This window comes from Garra rufa, chromosome 17, assembly GCF_049309525.1.
Source record: "Garra rufa chromosome 17, GarRuf1.0, whole genome shotgun sequence".
NCBI classification, from domain to species: Eukaryota; Metazoa; Chordata; class Actinopteri; order Cypriniformes; family Cyprinidae; genus Garra; species Garra rufa.
Window position 1 is genome coordinate 37,239,732 of NC_133377.1, and position 27,105 is coordinate 37,266,836.

At 39.1% G+C, this 27,105-nt stretch overlaps 1 protein-coding gene across 1 annotated transcript; it reads right to left on the reverse strand.

Moving 5' to 3' along the window:
• Positions 1-710: 710 nt before the first annotated feature.
• prf1.3 (perforin 1.3) lies at positions 711-7,664 on the reverse strand. Its single transcript, XM_073821346.1, has 3 exons — positions 7,162-7,664; positions 3,422-4,291; positions 711-1,352 (listed from the first exon to the last, which is right to left on the reverse strand). Exons 1-3 carry the CDS (start codon positions 7,662-7,664, stop codon positions 1,052-1,054), a joined length of 1,674 nt encoding a protein of 557 aa, XP_073677447.1. The 3' UTR covers positions 711-1,051.
• Between the last annotated feature and the right edge of the window lie 19,441 nt (positions 7,665-27,105).

The window sequence follows — 27,105 nt, forward strand, 5'->3', positions numbered from 1 at the left end:
CTATTTTTGTAATTACAGTTTAATTGTTATTATTGCTCAGAAACATAAGACCTCATTAAATAAGTAGCTGCCAACCTAAAGTTTGACTGAAGTAAGCACTAGAGACAATATAAATATTTTTTTCAAGAAAGTTTTTATTGCATCTGAAAGCATTCATTCGTTTAATCTTAATATGGTGTCTATTGTACATGAGTTTAAAAACAAATATATACACTACCAGTCAAAATATTTTTTCAAAAAGAAGTTTCTTCTGCTCACCATGCCTGCATTTATTTGATTCAAAGTACAGCAAAAACAGTTCTTTTTTTAAATATGTGTACTATTTAAAAGAACTGTTTTCTATTTGAATATATTTTAAAATCTGATTTATTCCTGTGATCGAAGCTAAATTTTCAGCATCAATACTAGTCTTCAGTGTCACATGATCCTTCAGAAATCATTCTAATAAGCTGATTTACTGTTTTTTTATTATTATCATTATATTTAAAACAGTTGAGTACATTTTTTTCAGAATTCTTTGATGATTTGATTTGATAAACTTTATTAATCCCAAAGGGAAATTAAATCGTCAATAGAATGAATAGAATAGAACAATCCAAAGATCAGAATTCATTATAAATAATGTATAGCATTTTTTTTGTAACATTATACACCAAACCATTCAAAAATTTGAAGTCAGTATTTTTTGTTTTGTTTTAATGATGCTAAAAATTGCTCTGAAATCACAGGAAAAAATTGTTTTACTGTTTTTACTGTACTTTGGATCAAATAAATGTAGGTCTGGTGAGCAGACGAGTCTTCTTTAAAAACACTAAACATCTCACTGTTCAAAAGCAAAAACTGGTAGTGTATACAAAGAATACTTTTAAAGAATCAGATAAAATTATTATTTTTTAAATCAGATAAAATTTTAGGTGTCTATTGAAATAACGTTGGTAAATTTGTGTTGAAACAAGTCAATGATATATGATTTATAATAACTGTTTTCAATGTCTATTTTTGCAAAAAAAAATCTCAAATAGCTTATATTAGAAGGTCTGCAGTTGTATTATTACAGGAAAGACTCATTTTCTCCAAAACTCTTGGGTTTTTTAAACAAAATGGGCTGTTCTCCACCAGCGGGCTGGTAATAGTTTAGAGTACCGTCACCACCTGGCGTAGGAGCGTATTTATCACAGTAAGGACCTGTAAGACTTGGGCCACATGTTGCAGTGTAGGAAATCAAAAAAGAGCCGTGCTTTAAGTTAAACGACTTCTTCTGATTGGTTCCTTGCTGTGGGATAACATTACCCCTTCCCAATAGATCATCATCAAACCGGTTGTCACGGTCCCACACCTCAAATCGCAAGGGCCTGTAAGATGAGCATAGACATGATATGTTATTTCTACAGAGTTTTTTAGCCATTTAAAGAGTTAGTTCACCCAAAAATGAAAATTAGCCCATTATTTATTCACCCTCCAGACATCCTAGGTGTATATGACTTCCTTCTTTCAGATGAAAGCAATCAAAGTTATATTAAAAATTATACTGGCACTTCTGAGCTCCTAGTGAGGGGGAAAAAATAATTTGATCCCCTGCTGATTTTGTACGTTTGCCCACTGACAAAGAAATGATCAGTCTATAATTTTAATGGTAGGTTTATTTGAACAGAGAGAGACAGAATAACAACAACAACAACAACAACAACAACAACAAAAATGCAGAAAAACGCATTTCAAATAAGTTATAAATTGATTTTGCATTTTAACAAGTGAAATAAGTATTTGACCCCTTTGCAAAACATGACTTAGCAAAACCATTATTGGCAATCACAGAGGCCAGACATTTCTTGTAGTTAGAAACCAGGTTTGCACACATCTCAAGAGGGATTTTGCAGATTCTCCAAGTCATTAAGGTTTGGAGGCTGACGTTTGGCAATTCGAACCTTTAGCTCCCTCCACAGATTTTTTATAGGACAAAGGTCTGGAAACTGGCTAGGCCACTCCAATACCTTAATGTAATTCTTCTTCAGCCACTCCTTTGTTGCCTTGGCTGTGTGTTTTAGGTCATTGTCATGCTGGAATACCCATCCACGACCCATTTTCAATGCCCTGGCTGAGAGAAAGAGGTTCTCACCCAAGATTTAATGATACATGGCCCCCACCCTCATCCCTTTGATGTGGTGCAGTTGTCCTGTCCCCTTAGCAGAAAAACTCCCCCAAAACATAATGTTTCCACCTCTATGTTTGAAGGTGGGAATGGTGTTCTTGGGGTCATGGGCAGCATTCCTCTTCCTCCAAACATGGCGAGTTGAGTTGATGCCAAAGAGCTTGATTTTGGTCTCATCTGACCCCAACACTTTCACCCAGTTCTCCTCTAAATCATTCAGATGTTCATTGGCAAACTTCAGACGGGGCTGTACATGTGCTTTCTTTAGCAGGGGGACCTTGTGGGTGCTGCAGGATTTCAGTCCTTCATGGCGTAGTGTGTTACCAATTGTTTTTTTATGGTCCCAGCTGCCTTGAGGTCATTGACAAGATCCTCCTGTATAGTTCTAGGCTGATTCCTCACTGTTCTCATGATCATTGAAACTCCACGAGGTGAGATCTTGCATGGAGCCCCAAACCGAGGGAGATTGACAGTTATTTTGTGTTTCTTCCATTTGCGAATAATCGTACCAACTGTTGTCAACTTCTTACCAAGCTGCTTGGTGATGGTCTTGTAGCCTATTCCAGCCTTGTGTAGGTCTACAATCTTATCCCTGACATCCTTGGACAGCTCTTTGGTCTTGGCCATGACGGAGAGTTTAGAATCTGATTTTTAGAATCTGATTCTCAGCTCGTTACTTGTATAAAAGACACCTGGGATCCAGAAATCTTGCTGATTGATAGGGGATTAAATACTTATTTTACTCATTAAAATGCAAATCAATTTACAACTTTTTTGAAATGCGTTTTTCTGGATTTTTTTGTTGTTGTTGTTGTTATTGCGCATGCACCAGTGAGTCTTGCAAGAACCAATGTTTGTTTACAGGAGCAAAAGAAAGCAAAGTTTCCTTATTTTGGCAAAGAAAAAACAGTCTCCTCTTGGCTTATATCGAAATCCTTAATTATTTTTCTTTACAAATCCTTGTTTTGTACTTCAAATTTGTGACTGTTGTTTGGTTTCAGTCTCTCCACTGCACGTCCACGTTTTTCACTTGATTGGACTTGTTTTGGACTGATAAAGAGAAACACCCATCCATGCCATTTTAAAGTTTGTAAGTGCCAGGATAATTTTTAATATAAATCTGATTGGATTTGTCTGAAAGAAGGTAGTCATATACACCTAGGATGCCTGGAGGTTGAGTAATTAATGGGCTAATTTCCATTTTTGGGTGAACTAACCCTTTAATAACCGAAACTGAAACTAAGATTAAGTATTGTAAACATAACCACTTACGTTCTTTTAGTCAGATCCACAGTTTGAAAATTGATGTTGTGGTTCCACTGAGGGAAGTTGTTGTTCCAGATCACAGGGGTCTCGTGTGCTTGGCTTCCGTAGAAGACTTTAACATAACCGTCGGTTTTTGAGAACACATCTCCCCATAGTCCCCTGGCGCTCAACACGATCACAGTCAACGTGGCCACTCCTGGCTTACTCGGGCAGCAGTTGCTATCAACACTTTGATGACCGTTGCATTTGCAAGCACAGTTATTGCTACGGTGTCCCACTTTGCATTTGGAGGGGCAAGCAGTAGACATGGCACTTTTTGTGATGTACTTGCTGATGGCCGCTTGAAGACTGGCTCGTCTTGCCGGGTCGTTTCTTACCAGCATATGCAACGAGCTCAAGGTATAGGAAACCACTCCAGGAATTTTTTTCAATGACCTGAGCCACACGCCATAACCACTAACGTTGCTCGGACTGAAGAGGATGTCTTGTTGCTCACCGTTGCCGCCTAGTATTTCAGTGGTTCGGTCAGAGAAGGTGGCGCTGAAGCTGTTGCCCCTCTCCAGCTTCTGTTGTTTGCCTTTACAGTAGCTTGCTTGCCCACTCACCTTCACGCCCTTGATGACGCCGGATGCCTCCGCAGATAAGCAGTTGCTCACGTCGTGTACCGTCAGACCAGTCATGGACACCTGGCAGGTTTTCACAGCGGTGGTTGAATACACGCGGCCGCCCAGGTCGACTCTCCGCAAGAAGTGCGTCCCGTAGATTGAGATGAAATGGTTGTACACGCTTTCTGATGAGCTGTCATATTTAGCAGGAAGTGAAGTGATGGAGCCCAAAAATTCTTTGGTCAGTGGAGGACGAGTGTGAAGACGAAATCTGATGAAAGAAGAGAAGAAAAACTTGTAATCCTGGGTTATGTAGAAACGCTTTCTACTTTGTTTAATACGGGAAGCCTGCTTCTGCCATAGAGTAAAAACAATTAAAAACAGAGGATTGTGACTTTATTGACATTTATAGTCAGATTCGATGGCATAATAGCCTGGAAAAAATCCAGACCCTAATCTATTAAGATTAAGGGTCTGGCATCAAGCAATGTAAAGGGCCTAACTCGAGGGGCGGCACCAAGCATGCATTTGAAACTCTCACTGCACGCAATTGAATAACGCCACGACCAATCACAACAACACACGGTGATACACGCTAACTGATAGATTAAACTCTTGCCGTATCCAGTCGGCAAAACAGCGAAAACGTCCTTCTTGCAAAGGAACGATTGGAGCTCGGTTTTCTGTTCCTCTTTTATATGAGAAGCCAAGTCTAACTCGTTCATTGTAGCGGCCAAAGCCGTTTCAAACAACTGGTGTTCATCTGTAGCCATCTTTCAGTGTTTACTAAATGATTCCGGACGTCGCAGCACTGTCGTCATCAGCTTAGCTCGCCTCTGGCCCGCCTACATCAGATACACCGATTTGATTGGTTCCCAGAACTGCTTACGTAATGCAGTAACGCGCATCATTGCTCGATGCCTGAGTGTCTTGCAGAGACAATTCAAATTGTGCTCTCGCGAGACCTCTGGATTTCCAGGGTAATGGCATACTGCTTTTTTGGCAGATTAAAATGGCTGTGAGGGATAGACTTACAGTATTTACAGTGGCACGCACTGCCGTTGTTTCAGAGAAAAGGTACAAAAGCTGTCACTGGGATGGTACCTTTTCAAAAAGGTACACTTTTGAACTTAAATGTGACCCTGGACCACAAACCGAGTCATAAGGGTCAAAATTGAAATTGAGATGTATCTGAAAGCTGAATGAATAAGTTTAGGATAGGACAATATTTGGCTGAGATACAAAATATTTAAAAATCTGGAATATGAGAGTGCAAAAAAAAAAAAAAAAAGAAATATTGAGAAAATCGCCTTTAAAGCTGTCCAAAAAAATAAGTTTTGATATTTACTCAATATCCTAATGATTTTTGGCAGACCCATAAAATGCACTGTTGGCTATTTCTACATAATAGTTAAATATACCTGTGCTACTTAAGCCTGGTTTGTGGTCCATGGTCACAAATGGTCTGTATTGGTACCTTAAAGGTACATATTAAGATCTAAAGTGAACATATTAGTACCTAAGAGGTACAAAAGTGTACCTTTTGAAAAGGTACCACCCCAGGAACAGCTTTTGTACATTTTTTTCTGTGTATATCACAACTTTTGAAACTGTTTGATGGAGTTTGTTTCAAAATATGCAGCTTTATATGTAACAATTCTGAATCTCACACTTGTGATTTGATATGTCTTACAATTCCAGCTTTTTATTTCACAGTGTAACTATTTCCTATTAGAAACCTTTCCACAATTACCTATTTTGTTTTTACAGTGGCAGAGAAAAACTTTCACAACTTGCATAATTATGAGATCAATAAATACTACAAAATAATACTTCTTGGTTTGTTCATCACTCCAGTTAATATATTTGCAACATTTTTAACAAATTTTCAACTGCATTAAAATGAAAAGTCGCACGTGGCTGTACCAACCTCATGAATATTTAATGAGCTGAGTTCAATTTAGTATGTGATTCGTGAGTGTTATGTTTAGCAACAGACAACCATCATAGAGTTTTACTTTGCAACTCAGAAAAAAAAACATTGCTTTAACCAGAGTTTAAAAGTGGCCCTAATTTAGATATTTCTAACCCAAAAATATCTAAATACCCATACTTTCAACAAAATATTTTAATTTGTGTTCTGAAGATGAATGAAGGTCGTACAGGTTTCGAATGACTTGTGGGTGAATCATTTATGACAGAATTTTCATTTTTGGGTAAACTATCCCTTTAATGCAACTATAAAGAACAACTGTGTTGTGACCTGTTTTTTTTATTTAGTGATAGTTGTTCATGAGTCCCTTGTTAGTCCTGAACAGTTAAACTGCCCAGTAAACTTCAGAAAAATCCTTAAGGCCCTACACATTTTTTGCCATTTCATATTTTTTGTGTATTTTAACACTTTCTAACAATGACTGTATGATTTTGAGGTCTTTTCACGCACTGAGGACAACTGAGGGACTCATATGCAACTATTACAGAAGGTTCAAGAACTCACTGATGCTCCAGAAGGAAAAATGATGCATTAAGAGCAATTTCAAACTTGTTGAAAATGAAGATCAGGCTAAATTGAACTTATTTTGTCTTCTGGGAAAGATGTAAGAATCTTCTGTAGCTTCTGAGGGGTAGTACTAAATAAAAAAAACAATATGATATTTAGGCAAAATAGGAAAAATTTACACATCTTCAGTCTGTTCAAAAGTTTTCACCCCTTGGCTCTTAATGCACTGTATTTTCTTCTGGAGCATCAGTGAGTGTTTGAACCTTCTGTAATGTAGTTGCATATGAGTCCGCAGTTCAAATACACAAAAATGCTGAAAAACCAAAGAATTTGTGGGACCTGAAAGATTTTTCCGAAGAACAGCGGGCAGTTTAACTGTTCAGGACAAACGAGGAACTCATGAACAACTATCTCTAAACAAACAAACACAGCTGTGGATCATTCAGGCAACAACACAGTATCAAGTGTATGTAAAGTTTTGAACAGGGTCATTTTTATAAATGATTGTTTTCTCTTGTGGACTATATGTAAACTTTTTATTTGAAATATCTCATTGAGGTCAGTACTACTCAATTTTGTATTCATTTGTAACATTTTGCAGATAAACTTTTGACCTCAACTGTATATAAACCAGGACTTACGAGTAGTAGCGACAGGAAAAGGTGTGGCTTGTGAAGGAGTACTTGTCTTGAGCCGCGTGGCTTTTGGCAAACCTGGCCGAACGCGAATGAGTCCCGCCGACCGCCACACCAGCCACCATCGGCACACTCAGTCCAACCTTCCAGCTGGCACTTGCTGAAGTGGTGGTGTCCTTAAGAACCGAGCTTGCCGATTCATAGGTCTTGGCGCTGAGGCTGCGGCGGCACTGCACCTTGATCCGCCAGTCGACCACTGAAGTAGGCAACTTCTGCTTCTCGTTGAGCAATTTGTTATCACACATAGTGCAGTTGCCGTGCTCTCCTCCGCTCACGTAGGTCCGCACATCCACCACAAAAGCTCCGGTGGTCTTCATTCGCACAATGTCGAAGCCTTCTCCCACCAAATTATGCCCGGGTACGAAAGGAAGCTTTTCACACTCTGTGCTGGGGGCCTGTTCGCAACAGAGGGCAATGGGAAGATAGAGGAGCAACAGCAGGGGAGCCATTTGCACTGCAGGCTGAACGAGAAAGAGAACATGAGTGGAATAAAGAGGAATTTTAATTATAAGAGTCTGATTTAATAAACTTAGATTTGAACAAAAAGACATTTATAACAGACGAAAGAAAAGAAATAGCACAAAAATAATTCTCAAGTATTCACCATATATACAGAGAGAGAGCTTCTGTTTCTAAAATTATTTTATCAGATATTTACTAATTTTTTTATGAATGGTGATGTCAAATGTTTGCATCAAATATTTAAGTGTATTTAAATGTGAAAAAAGTGTTTTATCTACACATACATTTAAGTACAAAGCACATATAGGGTACTAATGCTTTAGTTTGTCGTTTGATGGATCACTGCGACTTTTTCCAGGTCCAAAATGATGTTGCATTAGAGCCACTAGATATTTAAAGTGCGACAAATATATTACTTCTACATTACTGCAGTTTCCATCACTGAACTAAGCTGAAAAACAGTCTGCTTTTCACTGGCTTTACAGATAATTAAACAATAAATATGTCACATAGTAAATCTGGTGTTGTGCTTGCATAGACAGTTACTAAATTTTAAAGTGCTCAGTTTTAACATGATATCCAAATGGGTAAAATCATCAAATCAACTCTAGAAAGATGCAAGCTGCAACTATTATCTTTATATTCACCACAAGTTATACTACAAGACGAATTTCAGACATCCAAGCGGGAAGCAGAAGATAAAAAGGCCCTATTAAAAACCTTACTGTTCAAAAACTTTTGACTGGTAGTATATATTCAGTTAAAGCAGTGGTTTTCAAACTTTAAGAGCGACCTTATTTTTTTCTTTTTAAATTGACGCAACCCACATATATATATATATATATATATATATATATATATATATATATATATATATATTATCAAACCCGCCATTGCGTTCCAGAAATCAACAGATATTGGCTACAATGCTCAACTGCAAAACAGAGTGCAACCACAGTTGGATTCTGCGATGAGGTGGCTGCCACTTACGTTTTGTTGTTTATGTTTATTTAGTTATTTAAGTTAAGTTTGCCAGTTCCTTGAGTCTTGAACTTTATTACGCACATATATACACTTTTCATTAATCTTCTGGCAACCCATTTTTTAAGACTCGCGACCCAGGGTTTGAAAACCACGGAGTACAATTAAAAATGCATAGTGATCTGTCATTAAAAATACCTACTAAGTAAATAAACACTCTTCAGCCATCAAAAACTATTTAATTAAATTATTATTAATTCAAGACTAGATAGGGATACTAAATTAAAATCCTTAACATTAAGAGAAATATCAGAGTGGTGAAGCCTTCACATCAAATAAATAAGGTGCAGCTACTCAAAGTATCTGAAAATCTGCCAACTAAACCACTCTTTTTAGAAGATGAGGATCAACTTTCATTCATTCTACACTGTATCACAAAGACATTTACATTATATATTTATATGGTTTAATTGTGAAAAGATGAAAAATGAACCAAATAATAAACCAAGCATGCTGATACTTACCTAGTTGAGATGTTTTTCTTAACAGCCTTGGTAAGAAAAATAGACGATTCAGTTGAATAACACCAATGTTGGAAAAAATAAAGGGGAACAAAAAGAGCAGATTCAGAAACACCAGTTATATGTTTCCTTCACACTCTCCTCCTTCAACTTTAACACAAACACACTCACTTAAAACTTACATCTTGTATGTACAGTATCTCACAAAAGTGAGTACACCCCTTACGTTTCAGCAACCATTTTAGTATATCTTCTCAAGGGACAATACTATAGAAATGAAACTTGGGTATATTTTAGAGTAGTCAATGTGCAGCTTGTATAGCAGTATAGATTTACAGTCCTCTGAAAATGACTCAACATACAGCCATTATTGTCAAAATAGCTGGCAACAAAAGTGAGTACACCCTAAGTGATAACAGCAGTATGTTGTTTAACTATGCAAAGCAACATGTCCTATTCATCATGTTTATATTTTGTCTGCCTGACAGGACCATACAAACTTGTGTACCTTGTATTAGAGCAGTTAAAATGAGGTGCTTTAAGTACAACTCTCTCATACTGACCACTTGGCATCTCATGGCAAAGAACTCTGAGGATTTGAGAATTAGAATTGTTGCTCTCCACAAAGATGGCCAAGGCTATTAGAGGCTCAGTAACACCCTGAAACCGAGTTACACTACAGTGGTCAGGGTCATACAGAGGTTTTCCAAGATGGGTTCCATTTGGAACAGGCCTTGCAAGGGTCGATCAGCGAAGCTGAGCACTCGTTCTGTGCATCAGGTGCCGAACCAGGCTTCAAAAAACAGATGCATGAGTGCTGCCAGCATTGCTTTAAAAGTTGCAGAACTAGAAGGTCAGACCATACGCCCCACACTGCAACAAGTCGGTTTGCATGGGCGTCCTCCCAGAAGGAAGTCTCTTCTGAAGAAAGCAGCAAACAGTTTGCTGAAGACAACCTGCCCACAGCATGAATTACTGGAACCATGTCCTGTGGTCTGATGAGACTATAAGATAAACTTGTTTGGCTCAGATGGTGTCCAGCATGTGTGGCGATGCCCTGGTGAGGAGTACCAAGAAAATTGTGTCTTGCCTACATTCAAACATGGTGGTGGTAGCATCAGGGTCTGGGGCTGCATGAGTGCTGCTGCTACTGGGGAGCTGCAGGAACATAGATTCCATTATGTACTGTGCATTCTGAAGCAGAACATGATGCCTTCCCTCCAGAAACTAGGCCGATCGGCAGTTTTCCAAAATGAAAACTCTTTTAGGCAGCAATCTTGGCCTTATTTACACTCTTCTCAGGCCATCTATTAACATGCATTCGATAAAATCAATAATGCTTTTGCAGTTACACTTCAGTAGTACTACTGTTTTTTTTCCTGATGGATGGATTTTCCTGGAGACTGTTTCAGTATGAGATGCAATAATAAAACAAAACCACATCCTTGTTGTAACAGTAAGCAGCAGAGCACTTTTAAACCTAGGGTTTGTATTATAGCCTGTATTTCTCGATGGCAATGAGGTGCACTTACTGCAAATGAATCATGACGTATATAGTCCTCTACTAGTGAAGCTCACACTGCAGGGTCATACTAATCAAGATTTGATATCAGTCTTGATTCAGTCTTCTGTCTGCTCTGTTTAATGCATTAAATTGCAGACTGTTGACCTCCGCACTGGCTGCGATTGGCATCTCCGGATCTGAGCTCGATTGCTTCTTATCTTACTTGGATGAAAATTCCTACCGAGTCAATTGGAAAGGGTCAGTCTCGGTGGTCTGCACTCTAAGGGATTTCAGAGGAAAGAACCAACCATTTATACTACATTTTTGGACCTCATAATACATGTGCAGGTTTACTAGTATACATACTGATTATTCTTGTAGATTGTTCTGCTTTTATCTCACATTTAAAGAAACAGTTCACCCAAAAATGACATTTGCTGAAAATGTACTCCCCCTCAGGCCATTCAAGATGTAAATGAGTTTGTTTCTTCATCAGAACAGATTTGCAGAGATTTAGCATTACTTGCTCACCAATGGATCCTCTGCAGTGAATGGGTGCCGTCAGAATGAGAGTCCAAATAGCTGATAAAACCATCACAATGATATACAAGTAATCCACTCGACTCCAGTCCATCAATTAATGTCTTGTGAAGAAAAAAAGCTGCATGTTTGTAAGAAACAAACCCATCATTAAGACATTTTAACTTTACACTGTCACTTCTGGCCAAAATACATGTATATAATCCATAATGCTTCTTTCAGTGAAAACATCTGTCCTCTGTTGTCCAATTCACAAACAAGAATTACTGTATACTCATCACACTTTGCAATAGCGAGAAGAAAATAATTCAGACATTTTTCTCAAAAAAAAAAAAACATTCTATTTTTTTAAATCTTGCAATTTTAAATGTAAATCTTGCAATTCTGAATTTATATCTTGCAATACAGAATTTTTTTTATCAGAATTCTAAATGTAAATATTGCAATTCTGAATTTATATCACACAATTCTGAATTTGTATCTTGTAATTCTGTTTTTCTCCAAAAAATATAAATATTGCAATTGTGAATTTATATCACACAATTCTGAATTTATATCTTGCAATTCAGATTTTTTTTCCTCATAATTCTAAATGTAAATCTTGCAATTCTGAATTTATATCTTGCAATTCCGAGTTTGTCTTGGCAATTCTGAATTAATATCATATTTCTGAGTTTATATCTTGCAATTGTTGTCAGGGTTAGCAAGAAGGGACCCAAATGCAGAGTGAATAAAACAGACAAATATTTATTAACACAGGTTCAGGGGTGCACAGGGGTGAACAATCTTGAGCTCCAATCCAGCTAAGAGAATTGTGCCTCCAGAGATGGACAATCTGGAGAACAGTACCATACATATGGCCAAACCAGGCAGAAGACTGAGGGGAACGCCAGAGCAGAAAATGCCAGAGCTAGCAGTCAGAGTGACGGGATGCAAAGCAGGCCAGAATCAGAGTTAGAATCTCAGCACCAGGCTTGGTTGGCAAGCTGCCCAGGAGGACCAACAGGCAGGGAGTCTCAGGCTGGGAGGTCAGGACTGGAGGGAACACACAGCACAAACAACATTCAAGACCACACGACACTAATCAGCACAACACAGGGAGAAACATGTAATATGTAAAAAATGAAAAAATAAAATACAAAAAAATAAAAAAAAGCAAAACAAAAAAGGTAAAAATGAATATCTGAATTTAAACTATAAAAAGTAAAAGTATTAAATCCAAATAAAACAAGACTAGAAACAAGACAAAAGAACTACTAAAAATAATATTTTAAGTAAATATTAGCAAGAAAGCTAAAAGGTATAAATTAAGAACAAAAGCAACAAAACTGCAGCAAGGATACACCAAACTACAAGGCAGGACTGGAATATAGAGCAGCAAGTGAGCACTGTCTCTATGACACAAGACGAACCCGCAAACACTGAAGGAGAAACAGCACAATATAAAGGGAGAAAGGTAATGAGGGCCAGGTGAGCACAATTAGAAGAAACGAGGACAAGACAAGGGCTAAACAAGAGGGCGTGACCAAGGGAAACAAGGAGGTGGGACCACAGGAACACATGGTAGACACAAACAAAGACAAAGCCATGTGTTAAGACACAAGATAAACAAAGAAACATTAAACAAAGACAGCACAGACAAAGCTGCCAGGGCAGAGCCCTGACAGTACCCCCCTCCCAAAGGACGCCACCTGGCGTCCAAACCAGTCCAAGGAGGTGGTGACACAACAGGAAACAAAGGGGGTACCAACTGGGGGGGTGGGCTGGGACTAAAACTTGGAGTTACAGGGCGGCCAGAAAACATAGGAGGTAGGACTGGGAGGGAAGAAAGGGATCCCGGGAAATAATTTGGGACAGACCAGGGAGGTGCTGGCTTTGGGAACTCATAAGGGCTAGGTAATAGGGAGGGTGGGATGGGGGCCTTGTTGGTGGTCCTACTAGAGACATGGGCTTGTTTTACTGGTGGAGTCTTGAAAATAGCCCTAGTGGTCTCTTGACTAGTGAAGGACTTGGGGACAAACTCAGGAGCCATGACTGCACTGGCAGGGAGGGTGAATCCTTGGGAAGCAGGCTCAGGGGATGCCAGAATAGTCTTAGGTACTGACTTGGAAGCACTTTCCAGGGCTTCAGGGGCAGACACTGGGCTTGATTCTGACGTGCCCTCCTGGGCTGCAGGGATAAACACTTGACTTGACTCTGGCGTGCCCTCCTGGGCTGCAGACATGGGGCTAGACTCAGACGTGCCCTCCTGGACTGCAGGGATAAACACTAGGCTTGATTCTGGCATGCCCTCCTGGGCTGCAGGGACAGACACGGGGCTAGGCTCTGACGTGCCCTCCTGGACTGTAGGGATAAACACTAGGCTTGATTCTGGCGTGCCCTCCTGGGCTGCAGGGATAAACACTAGGCTTGATTCTGGCGTGCCCTCCTGGGCTGCAGGGATAAACACTAGGCTTGATTCTGGCGTGCCCTCCTGGGCTGCAGGGATAAACACTAGGCTTGATTCTGGCGTGCCCTCCTGGGCTGCAGGGATAAACACTAGGCTTGACTCTGACTTGCCCTCCTGGGCGGCAGGAAAAGGCTCAGGGTTTGATTCTGATGTGCCCTCCTGGGCTGCAGGAACAGGGCTTGATTCTGACGTGCCCTCCTGGGCTGTACTAATGGTCTCTGGAGACTGCTGGACCGAAGATGACTCTGCAGGCTCCTGGAACGGAGCGGATTCTGGAGTTGATTCTGGAGAGAACTCAAGGGCTGGAGATAACACTGAAGTTAAAGCAGGCTCTCTGACTGGCCTCTCTGAAGCAGGCTCTGAGGACATGACATGACTGGCCTTCTTGGGCATTACAGGATTAACTGGAGGTTCAGGAAAAGTTACCTGGATAGTCACAGTCTCCTTCACCAGGGATGAGACAGCTGGTGAAGTGGGTAGCTTAGGGTTTGGTTCCACCAGGTTACGTACATCTGGGACCACTGGATATTGGACAACCTTAAAAGTGATTGCCGCTGACTTGACCATCTCTGGAATGAAAGGCCCGGTCTTGACTGGCTCTGGAAAGACAGGATCAGGTTCGACTGGTTCCAGAATGACTGGACCGGGCTCAACTTGCTCAGAGACGGATGCAGCATCTTGGGCCGCTCTCCTTGACCTATGCTTCCTTGGAGTCAGAAGATGATCTGGGACTTGACTTAGCATGGGTAAGAGAACTGGTTGGTTGCTGCAGTCTAGGTCTGGGATGACTAGAGAAGACTGGACTGACTCAGAGACGGATTCAGCATCTTGGACTGCTCGCATTCTTCTTGACCCATGCGTCCTTGGAGTCAGAAGATGATCTGGGACTTGACTCAGCATGGGTAAGAGAACTGGTTGGCTGCTGCAGTCTGGCTCTGGGATGAACTCTGACTGCTTCAGGACTGGCACTGGCTCTGGAACGCCCTCGAGGACAGCTGAAACTCCCTCCTGGGCTGAAGTAATAGGCTCAGTAGCTGACTCTGGAACGCCCTCGGGGGCAGCTAAAACACCCTCCAGGGCTGACAGAATGGATTCAGTAGCTGATTTTGGAACACCCTTGGGGGCAGCTGAAATGCCTTCCTTGGCTTCAGGAATAGGCTCAGTAGCCAAATCTGGAACGCCCTCAGGGGCAGCTGAAAAGCCCTTAGGGGCTGCAGGAATTGCCTCAGTAACCGACTCTGGAACGCCCCCAGGGGCAGTTGAAATGCCCTCTGGGGCTGCAGAAATAGGCTCAATAACTGACTCTGGAACACCCTCAGGGGCAGTTGAAACGCCCTCTGGGGCTGCAGGGATAGACTCAGTAGCTGACTCTGGAATGCCCTTGGGGGCAGCTGAAAAGCCCTTAGGGGCTGCAGGAATAGGCTCAGTAACTGACTCTGGAACACCCTCAGGGGCAGTTGAAACGCCCTCCAGGGCTACAGGAATTGCCTCAGTAGAAAGTAAATCACTGACCTTCCTCCTCCTCCGTTTACAAGGTAGCTCTGGGATGAGCTTTGGAGTCAACATTGGAGCGGACTTGAGGGCTAGTGCATACTCAGACATCTCAGCGAGGACAGCTTCAAACTCAATTGCCTGTGGGATGACTGTAGCATTCTCAACCAGCTCAGGGAAGACCGGATTTAGTTTGGTTACCTCTGCAGTGACTGTGGTTGACTCAGTGATGGCTACAGCATTCCGGACAGCTCTCTTCCTTCTCAGCCGGCGCTTTTGTGTGGGAGACAAAAGAGGGAGCAGATCTCGATTCAATGAGGAAGGGACGGTGGGATGGTCAGTGGTGGAGGATTCTGGTGGTGAAAGGATTTGCCAGTCTTTGCGATGATGCACATAGTTGGAGAAATTCCAGAAGTCTAAAATCCTCAGTTGCTCAATCTCCCACTGTGGCAAGGGGTCATCCAAGCAAAGATTGAAGGCATCCTTAAGAGCCGCATCGTCGTACTCCAAGCCCCTGGCCATAGTCCAGAAGAATTGGGCAAAACACCGCACCTCTCGGCCCTGCTGACGAAGCAAGGCCACACACTGCTGAAGTGCCAGCCTCCCTTGAGCAGTTGCAGGAGGAATTATTTTTATACTCATTCTGCTGGGTCCTTGTTATGGCGGGTTCGTAATGTCAGGGTTAGCAAGAAGGGACCCAAATGCAGAGTGAATAAAACAGACAAATATTTATTAACACAGGTTCAGGGGTGCACAGGGGTGAACAATCTTGAGCTCCAATCCAGCTAAGAGAATTGTGCCTCCAGAGATGGACAATCTGGAGAACAGTACCATACATATGGCCAAACCAGGCAGAAGACTGAGGGGAACGCCAGAGCAGAAAATGCCAGAGCTAGCAGTCAGAGTGACGGGATGCAAAGCAGGCCAGAATCAGAGTTAGAATCTCAGCACCAGGCTTGGTTGGCAAGCTGCCCAGGAGGACCAACAGGCAGGGAGTCTCAGGCTGGGAGGTCAGGACTGGAGGGAACACACAGCACAAACAACATTCAAGACCACACGACACTAATCAGCACAACACAGGGAGAAACATGTAATATGTAAAAAATGAAAAAATAAAATAAAAAAAAATAAAAAAAAAAAGCAAAACAAAAAAGGTAAAAATGAATATCTGAATTTAAACTATAAAAAGTAAAAGTATTAAATCCAAATAAAACAAGACTAGAAACAAGACAAAAGAACTACTAAAAATAATATTTTAAGTAAATATTAGCAAGAAAGCTAAAAGGTATAAATTAAGAACAAAAGCAACAAAACTGCAGCAAGGATACACCAAACTACAAGGCAGGACTGGAATATAGAGCAGCAAGTGAGCACTGTCTCTATGACACAAGACGAACCCGCAAACACTGAAGGAGAAACAGCACAATATAAAGGGAGAAAGGTAATGAGGGCCAGGTGAGCACAATTAGAAGAAACGAGGACAAGACAAGGGCTAAACAAGAGGGCGTGACCAAGGGAAACAAGGAGGTGGGACCACAGGAACACATGGTAGACACAAACAAAGACAAAGCCATGTGTTAAGACACAAGATAAACAAAGAAACATTAAACAAAGACAGCACAGACAAAGCTGCCAGGGCAGAGCCCTGACAATTGTGAGTTTATATCAGAATATTTCTCAGAATTCTAAATGCAAATCTTGCAAATCTGAATTTATATCACACAATTCTGAATTTATATCTTGTAATTCTGACTTTTTTAGAATTATGAGTTTATATCTCTCAATTATGACTTTTTTTTCTCAGTATTCTGAGTTTCTAATTCGCAATTCTGACATTTTCTCAGAATTCTAAATGTAAATCTTGCAAATCTGAATTTATATCACACAATTCTGAATTAATATCATATTTCTGACTTTATATCTTGCAATTGTGAATTTATATGATGCAATTCTGAGTTTATATATCTCAATTATGACTTTTTTCTCAGAATTCTCAGTTTATATCTCGCAATTCTGACTTTTTTCTCAGAATTCTAAATGTAAATCTTGCAAATCTGAATTTATATCACACAATTCTGAATTTATATCTTGTAATTCTGACTTTTTTAGAATTATGAGTTTATATCTTGCAATTCTGAATTAATATTATGTTACTGAGTTCATATCTTGCAATTCTGAGTTTATATCTTGACAATTCTGAATTAATATCATATTTCTGAGTTTATATCTTGCAATTGTGAATTTATATCATGCAATTCTGAGTTAATATTTTGGCAATTCTAAATTAATATCATATTTCTGAGTTCATATATATTATATGAGTTTATATCTCACAATTCTGACATTTTCACAGAATTCTTAGTTTATATTTTGCAATTCTGTATTTATACCATGGAATGTTGACCTGATATCTTACAATTCTGACATTTTTTTATAGAATTGTGAGTTAATATTTCACAATTCTTAGTTTATATCTCACAGTTCTGACTTTTTCCTCAGAGTTGCAAGAAACAAAGTCTGAATTGTGAAATCTACACTTGATTGAGAGAAAAAAGTCACAATTGCAAGATAAAAAAGTCACAAATACCTTTTTTATTTTTTTATTTTTATTTGGTGAGAGAAACTGGCTTCCATAACTGCCTGCTAACATTAGTGTAGCAATACATGAAGCACAAGCAGCTGAGCTTATAAAACTCCCAATCGTGCAGATTCTAAATATCTAAACATTGCCTATATTTTGCCTGAACATTAAAATACATAGAACATTATACAACCCCAAATCAGAAAAAGTTGGGACAGTATGGAAAACGCAAACAAAAAAAGAAAGTAGTGATTTCTAAATTTACTTTGACTTGTATTTCATTGCAGACAATATGAACACAAAATATGTCATGTTTTGTCTGGTCAACTTCATTTCATTTGTAAATATACATCCTTTCCTGTCATTCAGACCTGCAACACATTCCAAAAAAGGTTGGGACAGGAGCAATTTAGGGCTAGTAATCTGGTAAATTGGTTAAATAATGATGTGATTTTAAGCAGGTCATGTCAACTGGTGATTGTAATTATGTTTTGGTAGAAAAGCAGCATCCAAGTAAGGTCTAGTGCTTTAGGAGCAAAGATGGGCCGATGATCGCCAGTTTGCCAACAAATACGTGAGAAAATTATTGAAATGTTTAAAAACAATGTTAGATAGTAAGACATTTGGATATTTCACCTTCAACAGTGCATAACATAATCAAAAGATTCAAGGAATCTGGAGCAATTTCAGTCCGTAAAGGACAAGGGCGCAAGCCTAAGCTGAACAACCGTGATCTCCGATCCCTCAGGTGGCACTGCATCAAGAATCGTCATTCATCTATAAGCGATATCACCACATGGGCTCAGGACTACTTTGGCAAACCTTTGTCAAGTACCACAATACGTAGTTACATCCATAAATGCCAATTGAAACTGTACTGTGCCAAAAGGAAGCCCTATGTTAACAGTGTCCAGAAGCGCCGTCGAATTCTCTGGGCTCGGAGGCATCTGCAGGGAATATGATTTTTCCGGATTAATCCGAAATTCCGGATTTTTCGACCTGAAAATGTGACCTATGTCACGTATTTGCGACCGTTCGCAAATGGCATATGGCGAAGTATGATTGGTCAGATCACCTGTCAATCAAGCTCCCTGCTGCGCAGTGTAAGTTACCTCAGTCGCTCTCGCGCTACAGTGGTATCATGACAAGAACGATCGCCGGATCGGATGATCTGGGTATGTATTATTGCTTGTGTCTATATATAACCTATAAGTTACTAATTTGACTTTGTTGTCGATTGATTAGATGATTGATTTTGGTATTTTTTAGGATTTTTTGATCTCAGGTATTTTTGGGGAGAAATAGATGCCGTCTAAAGACAAAAAGAAGAAAAGGATCATCCAGACTGTTACCAGCAACAAGTCCAAAAGCCAGGGTCTGTCATGGTATGGGGTTGTGTCAGTGCCCTTGGCAAAGGTAACTTGCACTTCTGTGATGGCACCATTAATGCAGAAAAGTACATAGAGATTTTGGAGCACAATATGCTGCCTTCAAAAAGACATCTTTTCCAGTGACGCCCATGCATATTTCAACAAGACAATGCAAAACCACATTCTGCACACATTACAAAGTCCTGGCTGTGGAGGAAGAGGATACAGGTAGTTGACTGGCCTGCCTGCAGTCCCGACCTGTCTCCAATAGAGAATGTGTGATGCATTTTGAAGCGCAAAATGCGACGACGAAGACCCCGTATACTGTTGCCCACCTTAAGACTTGTTTGCAGGAAGAATGGGACAAAATTACACCTGAAACACTTTATCACTTGGTGTCTTCAGTCCCTAAACATCTTTTAAGTGTTGTGAAAAGGAATGGCAACATTACAAAGTGGTAAATGCTTTACTGTTCCAACTTTTTTTGAAATGTGTTGCAAGAACCAAAATTGGAATACGTGTTTATTTTGAAAAAAAAAAAAATCATGAGGAACACATTAAATAATGTGCTGTTGTATTGTCTGCAATGAAATACAAGTCAAAGTGAATTTAGAAATCACTACTTTCTTTTTTATTTGCGTTTTCCGTACTGTCTCAACTTTTTCTGATTTGGGGTTGTAACATTACTACTATATGGCTTAAACTTTATGATGTTATAGGTTGAAACAAATCACAATCTTAGGGTTGTTAATGCATTCGATAAGCTAACACAACTCAAACAGTATTTATATGGTGCATATTACAGTCTATCTTCTGTTGTCCTCACATCAAAATCCACAAACAACTGTTAGAACTGTTTTAGACTGTTTTCGCTTGTAAACAGTGCTTGATCTGTGCATACTTCTCTCCTGATTCAGACAAGATAACTTTTTCACTGGAGAAAACAGTATTATGTATTGCTTCTGGCTGTTGCTCAACCAGAAGCAACAGTTTAAAGTTAAAACATGCAAATTTCACTTCACGAGATGTTAACCGACAGACTTGAGTGGTGTGGATTACTTGCGGATTATTGTGATGTTTTTATCAGCTGTTTGGACTCTCGTTCTGATGGTACCCATTCACTGCAAAGCATCCACTGGTGAGCAAGTGATGTAAGGATAAAATTCTTCAAATCTGCTCTGATGAAAAACAAACCTATCTACATCTCAAATGACCTGAGGGTGAATAAATGTTCACTTGGGCGAACTACAGTTGTGGCCAAAAGTTTTGAGAATGACACAAATATTAGTTTTCACAAAGTTTGCTGCTAAACTGCTTTTAGATCTTTGTTTCAGTTGTTTCTGTGATGTACTGAAATATAATTACAAGCACTTCATACATTTCAAAGGCTTTTATCGACAATTACATGACATTTATGCAAAGAGTTCAGGACCTCTGCAATTCGACTGGGCATGCTCTCAATCAACTTCTGGGCCAAATCCTGACTGATTGCAACCCATTCTTTCATAATCACTTCTTGGAGTTTGTCAGAATTAGTGGGTTTTTTGTTTGTCCACCCGCCTCTTGAGGATTGACCACAAGTTTTAAGATCTGGGGAGTTTCCAGGCCATGGACCCAAAATATCAACGTTTTGGTCCCCGAGCCACTTAGTTATCACTTTTGCCTTATGGCACGGTGCTCCATCGTGCTGGAAAATGCATTGTTCTTGAAGAAGTTGCTGTTGGAGGGTGTTTTGGTACCATTCTTTATTCATGGCTGTGTTTTTGGGCAAAATTGTGAGTGAGCCCACTCCCTTGGATGAGAAGCAACCCCACACATGAATGGTCTCAGGATGCTTTACTGTTGGCATGACACAGGACTGATGGTAGCGCTCACCTTTTCTTCTCCGGACAAGCCTTTTTCCAGATGCCCCAAACAATCGGAAAGAGGCTTCATCGGAGAATATGACTTTGCCCCAGTCCTCAGCAGTCCACTTTTTGCAGAAGATCAATCTGTCCCTGATGTTTTTTTTGGAGAGAAGTGGCTTCTTTGCTGCCCTTCTTGACACCAGGCCATCTTCCAAAAGTCTTGGCCTCACTGTGCGTGCAGATGCGCTCACACCTGCCTGCTGCCATTCCTGAGCAAGCTCTGCACTGGTGGCACTCCGATCCCGCAGCTGAATCCTCTTTAGGAGACGATCCAGGCGCTTGCTGGACTTTCTTGGATGCCCTGAAGCCTTCTTAACAATGCAGTGAAAAGGTTTTTTTCGGGATTAAGTTAATTTTCATGGCAAAGAAGGACTATGCAATTCATCTGATCACTCTTCATAACATTCTGGAGTATATGCATATTGCTATTATAAAAGCTTAAGCAGCAACTTTTCCAATTTCCAATATTTATGTAGTTCTCAAAACTTTTGGCCACGACTGTACACTCTTAAAAATAAAGGTGCTTTAAAAGGTTCTTCACAGCGATGCCATAGAAGAACCATTATTGGTTCCACAAAGAACCATTCAGTCAAAGGTTCTTTAAAGAACCATCTCTTTCTTACCTTCTTATAATCTGAAGAACCTTGTTTCACCACAAAGAACCTTTTGTGAAGCCTAAAGAAACCTTTGTTTCTTTATGGAACCATTTAGACAAAAAGGTTCTTCTATGGCATCGTGAAGCAACTTTATTTTTAAGAGTGTATTCCTTAAATGTCTTTAATAATGCTAAGATCTTTGTGTATTCTTGACCTGCTTCAGTTGAAAGAAGAATATCTGACTAAACAATTTTAGAGAGAAACAGAAGTTCTTCACACCTCTCATCTGCAATGTCTGCAGAAATGGTGTGTAAACCGCTGGTTCTCTAATAATAACATTAAAGCATTCAAGAACCATGAGGCATTGACTCAAAAATTTGAATAGGAAAGTCCATTTATTTCAATAATTTGTTTCAAATAGTGAAACTTGTATGTTATATTCACTACACACAAAGTGAAATATTTCAAGCCTTTATTTGTTTTCAATTTTGATGATTATGGATTAAAGACAAAAAAAAAATCCAGTATTTCACAAAATTAGAATATTTCATGTGACCAATAAAAAAAGGATCTTAAACACATGTTGGCCTTCTGAAAAGTGTGTTAATGTACTTTATTATGTCCTCAGTATTTTGTTGGGCCTCCTTTTGCACTAATTCCAGCATCAAGGCGGCGAGGCATGGAGGCGATCAGCCTTTGACACAGTTGAGGTGTTATGGTAGCCCAAGTTGCTTTGATATTGGCCTTCAGCTCGTCTGCATTTCGGGGTCTCATCTTCCTTTTGACAATACCCCATAGATTTTCAATGGGGTTTAAGTCAGGTGAGTTTGCCGGCCAATCAAGTACAGTTATTCCATGGCTATTAAACCAGGTACTGGTAGTTTTGGCTTTGTGGGCAGATGCCAAATCCTGCTGGAAAATAAAATCATCATCTCCAAAAAGCTTGTTGGCAGCAGGAAGCATGAAGTGCTCTAAAATGTCCTAGTAGACAGCTGCGTTGACTGTGGACTTGATAAAAGACAATGGACCCACAGCAGCAGATGACATGGCTCCCCAAACCATCACTGACTGTGGGAACTTCACTGGACTTTAAGCAGCTTGACTTTTGTGCCTCTCCAGTCTTCCTCCAGACTCTGGGACCTTGATTTCCAAATGAAATGCAAAATTTGCTTTCATCTGAAAACAGGACTTGGGACCACTGGGCAACAGACCAGTACTTTTTGCAGTCATGCACCACATACAGACGTCATGCAGACGTCTGTATGTGGTGGTTCTTGATGCACTGACACCAGCCTCAGTCCACTCCTAATGAAGCTCCCCCAGATTTCTGAACCACCCTTGCTTGATAATCCTCTCAAGGCTACGGTCATCCCTGTCACTTGTGCACCTTTTCCGGACACATTTTTACCTTCGTCTTTAAACTCTGTTAATATACTTTGATACTGTGAGCTTCCAGCTTCTTTTGCAATTGCCTTTTGAGACTTTTCCTCCTTATGGAGGGTGTCAATGAAGGTCTTCTGCACAACCGTCAAGTCAGCAGTCTTCCCCATGATTCTGAAGCCTACTAAGCCAGACTGAGACAATTTAAAGGCTGCGAGGAAACCTAGATTGGGACACAGGGATCCTACAATTTTGAACATTGTCATGATATTCTAATTTTGTGAAATACTGGATTTTTTTTTTTTATCTTTAATCCATAATCATTAAAATTTAAACAAATAAAGGCTTGAAATATTTCACTTTGTGTGTAGTGAACTAATATAACGTACAAGTTTCACTTTTTGAAACAAATTATTGAAATAAATGGACTTTCCCTTGATATTCTAATTTTGTGGTACATACCTCTAGATCTTCAACTAAAACTTACTTAAAGGTCAGGATGCACTCCAAAAAAATTGAGCTAAGACATGAGAAGCCAGGCAACAGCTTGCTTGAAATTTACAAAATGAAACCGAGGATTAAATAAGATGAAAGTAAGCTCTGACAAACGTTCAACAAAATTGTTTTACAGACATGCATTTTTTTTTTCATTGTATCCTCAAGAACAATGAGGTTACACTACAGGTTTCATAAAGCCATTGATCATAGCAATGAAAACTCTTTATATGATTAGATTCATTTATTCTGAAGCTCGCTTTTGGTTTGCCAAGGGCCACTTTCTATTTAGCACTAATGTTTTTTGTTATTTTTTGTTGTTGTGTTCATCCAAGCAGGCCACGGTACCCCTGGCACACCAGAAATCCGTATTTGGTCATATTTGACCAATTCATAATGAACTAACTTTCTTAAAGGCACAAACAGGGAATTGCGTTTGTAATGTATATGACTTATAACCTCGGTTACCAGTGCCACGCAGTATTAAATCTCGGTTTAGTCCCGATTGTGATCTAGGCCATGAACACTGGCTGTGGAATGTGGGTTAACCCATTTACACTAACAGCATAGCTGAGTCCGACCCAGATGTTACATCAGTTGTAAAGTCCTTCGGTCTGACAGGCCTGTGGTCTGAAAACAAACTTTACTATGAGCAATACAAGATGTGGTAACAGTGCACACAAAAATGAGAAACCTGTCAATTACATTTTACCTTTTATCCTTGTGTCAGTTCAAACCTGCTCGTCTCGTCACACAGAGAAAGTGAAAGGAAATGAAAAGTCATATATATGGACTACTTTGTGATGCTTTTATGCTGCATCTTTGGTTTTTGTTCCACAAGAAGGAATGAAATCCTTATGAAATGACATGAGGGTGAGCAAATGATGACGGATATTTCATTTTTGGCTGAACTATTTCTTTTACGCCATTGAATTGATTGCTAGGCTGTGTTGAGCGCACTGCTGCAGGAGGGCTTGTTGTTTTGCATTCTGTGCTGCAATTTATGACCCACGTACAGGTCACTGAGTGCAGCGGCAGCGAAGGGAGAAACTTGCAGTCTATCTTAAATGCCTGCCAAGCTGCATCTCAATGCTGCAGCAGTCCCTGTGCCGGCAAGAGGCGACACAAGACCCCAGGGGTTTACAAGTGAAACATACACAAGTCTGTGTTTTTTCCTATTAAAAAGTGCTATAAATACATATTGTTTTACATTATTTGATCTAATAGGTTTTCTTCTCAAACAAATAACTTGCTCAAAATTAGAATAGTCATCATTTACTCACCCACATATTGTACCAAACTCACAACTTACGTACTTTCTTCTGTGGAACACAAAATAATAATTTCGAAGAAATGCTGTATACTCATCACACTTTGCAATTGCGAGGGGAAAAAAAATCTGACTTTTTCTTGCAATTGCAATTTACATTTCGCAATTTTTGCTTTTTTCACCACCATGGAATTAAAAAAAATAATAATTGCAACTTTTTACACTTTTGACTTTTTGGTGAAATGGTGAAATGGTGAGTTCATATTTCACAATTCTGATGTTTTTTTCACAGAATTCTGAGTTTTTATTTAGCAATTCTGACATTTTTCCTCAAAATTCTACATTTAAATATTGCAATTCTGAGTTTATATCACACAATTCTGAATTAATATCTTGAAATTATTGTGATTTTATATTACAGAATTCTACATTTATATCTTGTTTTTCTGACTTTTTAGATTTCTTAGTATATATCTTGCAATTGTGAATTTATATCATCCAGTTTCTGGGTTTATATCTCACAATTCTGACTATTTTCTCAGAATTTTACATTTACATTTTTATATCACACAATGCTGAATGTATATCTTGTAATTCTGACTTTCTTCTCAGAATTCTACATTTAAATCGTCCAAATCTGAATTTATATCACACAATTCTGAATTTATGTCTTGCAATTCTGACATTTTTCTCAAAATTCTAGATTTAAATCTTGTAATTCTGAGTTTATATCACACAGTTCTGAATTAATATCTTAAAATTCTAACTTTTTTCTTAGAATTTTAAAATTCAAATCTTGCAATTTTGAATTTATATTACAGAATTCTGAGTATATATTTTGCAATTCTAAATTAATATCATACAATTCTGAGTTTATATCTCACAATTCTGACTATTTTTATATTTACATTTTTATATCACACAATTCTGAATGTATATCTTGTAATTCTGACTTTTTTCTCAGAATTCTGATTTTATATCTTGCAATTATAAATTTATACAACACAATCCTGAATTTATAACTTGTAATTCAGTTTTTTTCCCCTCACAATTCTGATATTATATCTTACAATTGTAAGTTTCAAAATTCATATCTTTTATATCTGTAATTCTGACTTTTTCTCAGAATTTTGAGTTTATCTTACCTTGCAATTGTGAATTTATATCATCATTCTGAATTTATATCTTGGAATTTTGACTTTTTTCTCAGAATTCTGGGTTTATATCTTGCAATTCTGAATTTATATCACACAATTCTGAGATTATATCTTGTAATTCTGACCCTTTTTCTCAGAATTCTGAGTTTATATCTTGCAATTCTGAATTTCATATAAGAATTCTAAATCTTGCAATTCTGAATTTATATCAGAATTCTGAGTTTATACCTTACAGTTGTGAATTTATATCACACAATTCTGAGTTTATATCTTGCAATTCTGAATTTCATATAAGAATTCTAAATCTTGCAATTCTGAATTTATATCAGAATTCTGAGTTTATACCTTACAGTTGTGAATTTATATCACACAATTCTGAGTCTGTCTTGCAATTCTGAACTGATATTCCTTTTTTCTTAGAATTCTGTGTTTTACAATTCTGACTTTTTTCTTATAATTGTTAAGTTAATATTTCACAATTCTTAGTTTATATGTCACAGTTGGAGTTGCAAGAAACAAAGTCTGAATTATGAAAACAATGGTTTATAATAATCCCTACCATATTTGTTGTAACAAATCACAATCTTAGGGCTGTGTAAATGCATTCAATAAGCTAACACAACTCAAACAGTTATTTATATGGTGCATATTACAGTATAAGAGCCAGACTTGTCAGTATATCCCGATAATATGATGTGACACGGCTCCTGAACCTTACCCAGTGGAATACCGCTAGTTTCCTGAGGCTCATGAATATTAATAAAGTAACAAGACGTTCAAACACGAGCCCTAAACGATTGGCTGAGAAGGCACTGGACCACTGGTGAATTTAGGAAATCTACTATGGTGAAGGATTGGGCTTATGTGTATTAAATAGGTGGCGTGAACACCTGCGTAATGTTACGAAGCAGTGTGGCCATATTAATATTCATGTGCTGCGCGGATGAAGGGCAGGTGTTTATTGCGTCTCGTCACCTGTCATTAATTCTCTGCCTCAGTGGAATCACAAAATGCATGAATGAGAAGTGCTCGGTTCTCGAGCCACACACACACACACACACACACACACACACACACACACACACAAAAAACTCTGTTTTATGACAAATAAACAACCATGTCCGTTTTTTTCCTCTCAAATGAGCGTACCTTATCTTTTTTCCGACCCTTTCTTCACTTCCGGTAC

Excerpts from the sequence above, each read along its gene's own strand:
- prf1.3 (XM_073821346.1), bottom strand. The coding sequence starts at position 7,664 with ATGGCTCCCCTGCTGTTGCTCCTCTATCTTCCCATTGCCCTCTGTTGC. Across the intron at positions 4,292-7,161 it reads TTTTCCTGTCGCTACTACTC|ATTTCGTCTTCACACTCGTC; the intron begins GTAAGTCCTGGT and ends TTCTTTCATCAG. Across the intron at positions 1,353-3,421 it reads GTGGATCTGACTAAAAGAAC|GCCCTTGCGATTTGAGGTGT; the intron begins GTAAGTGGTTAT and ends CTCATCTTACAG.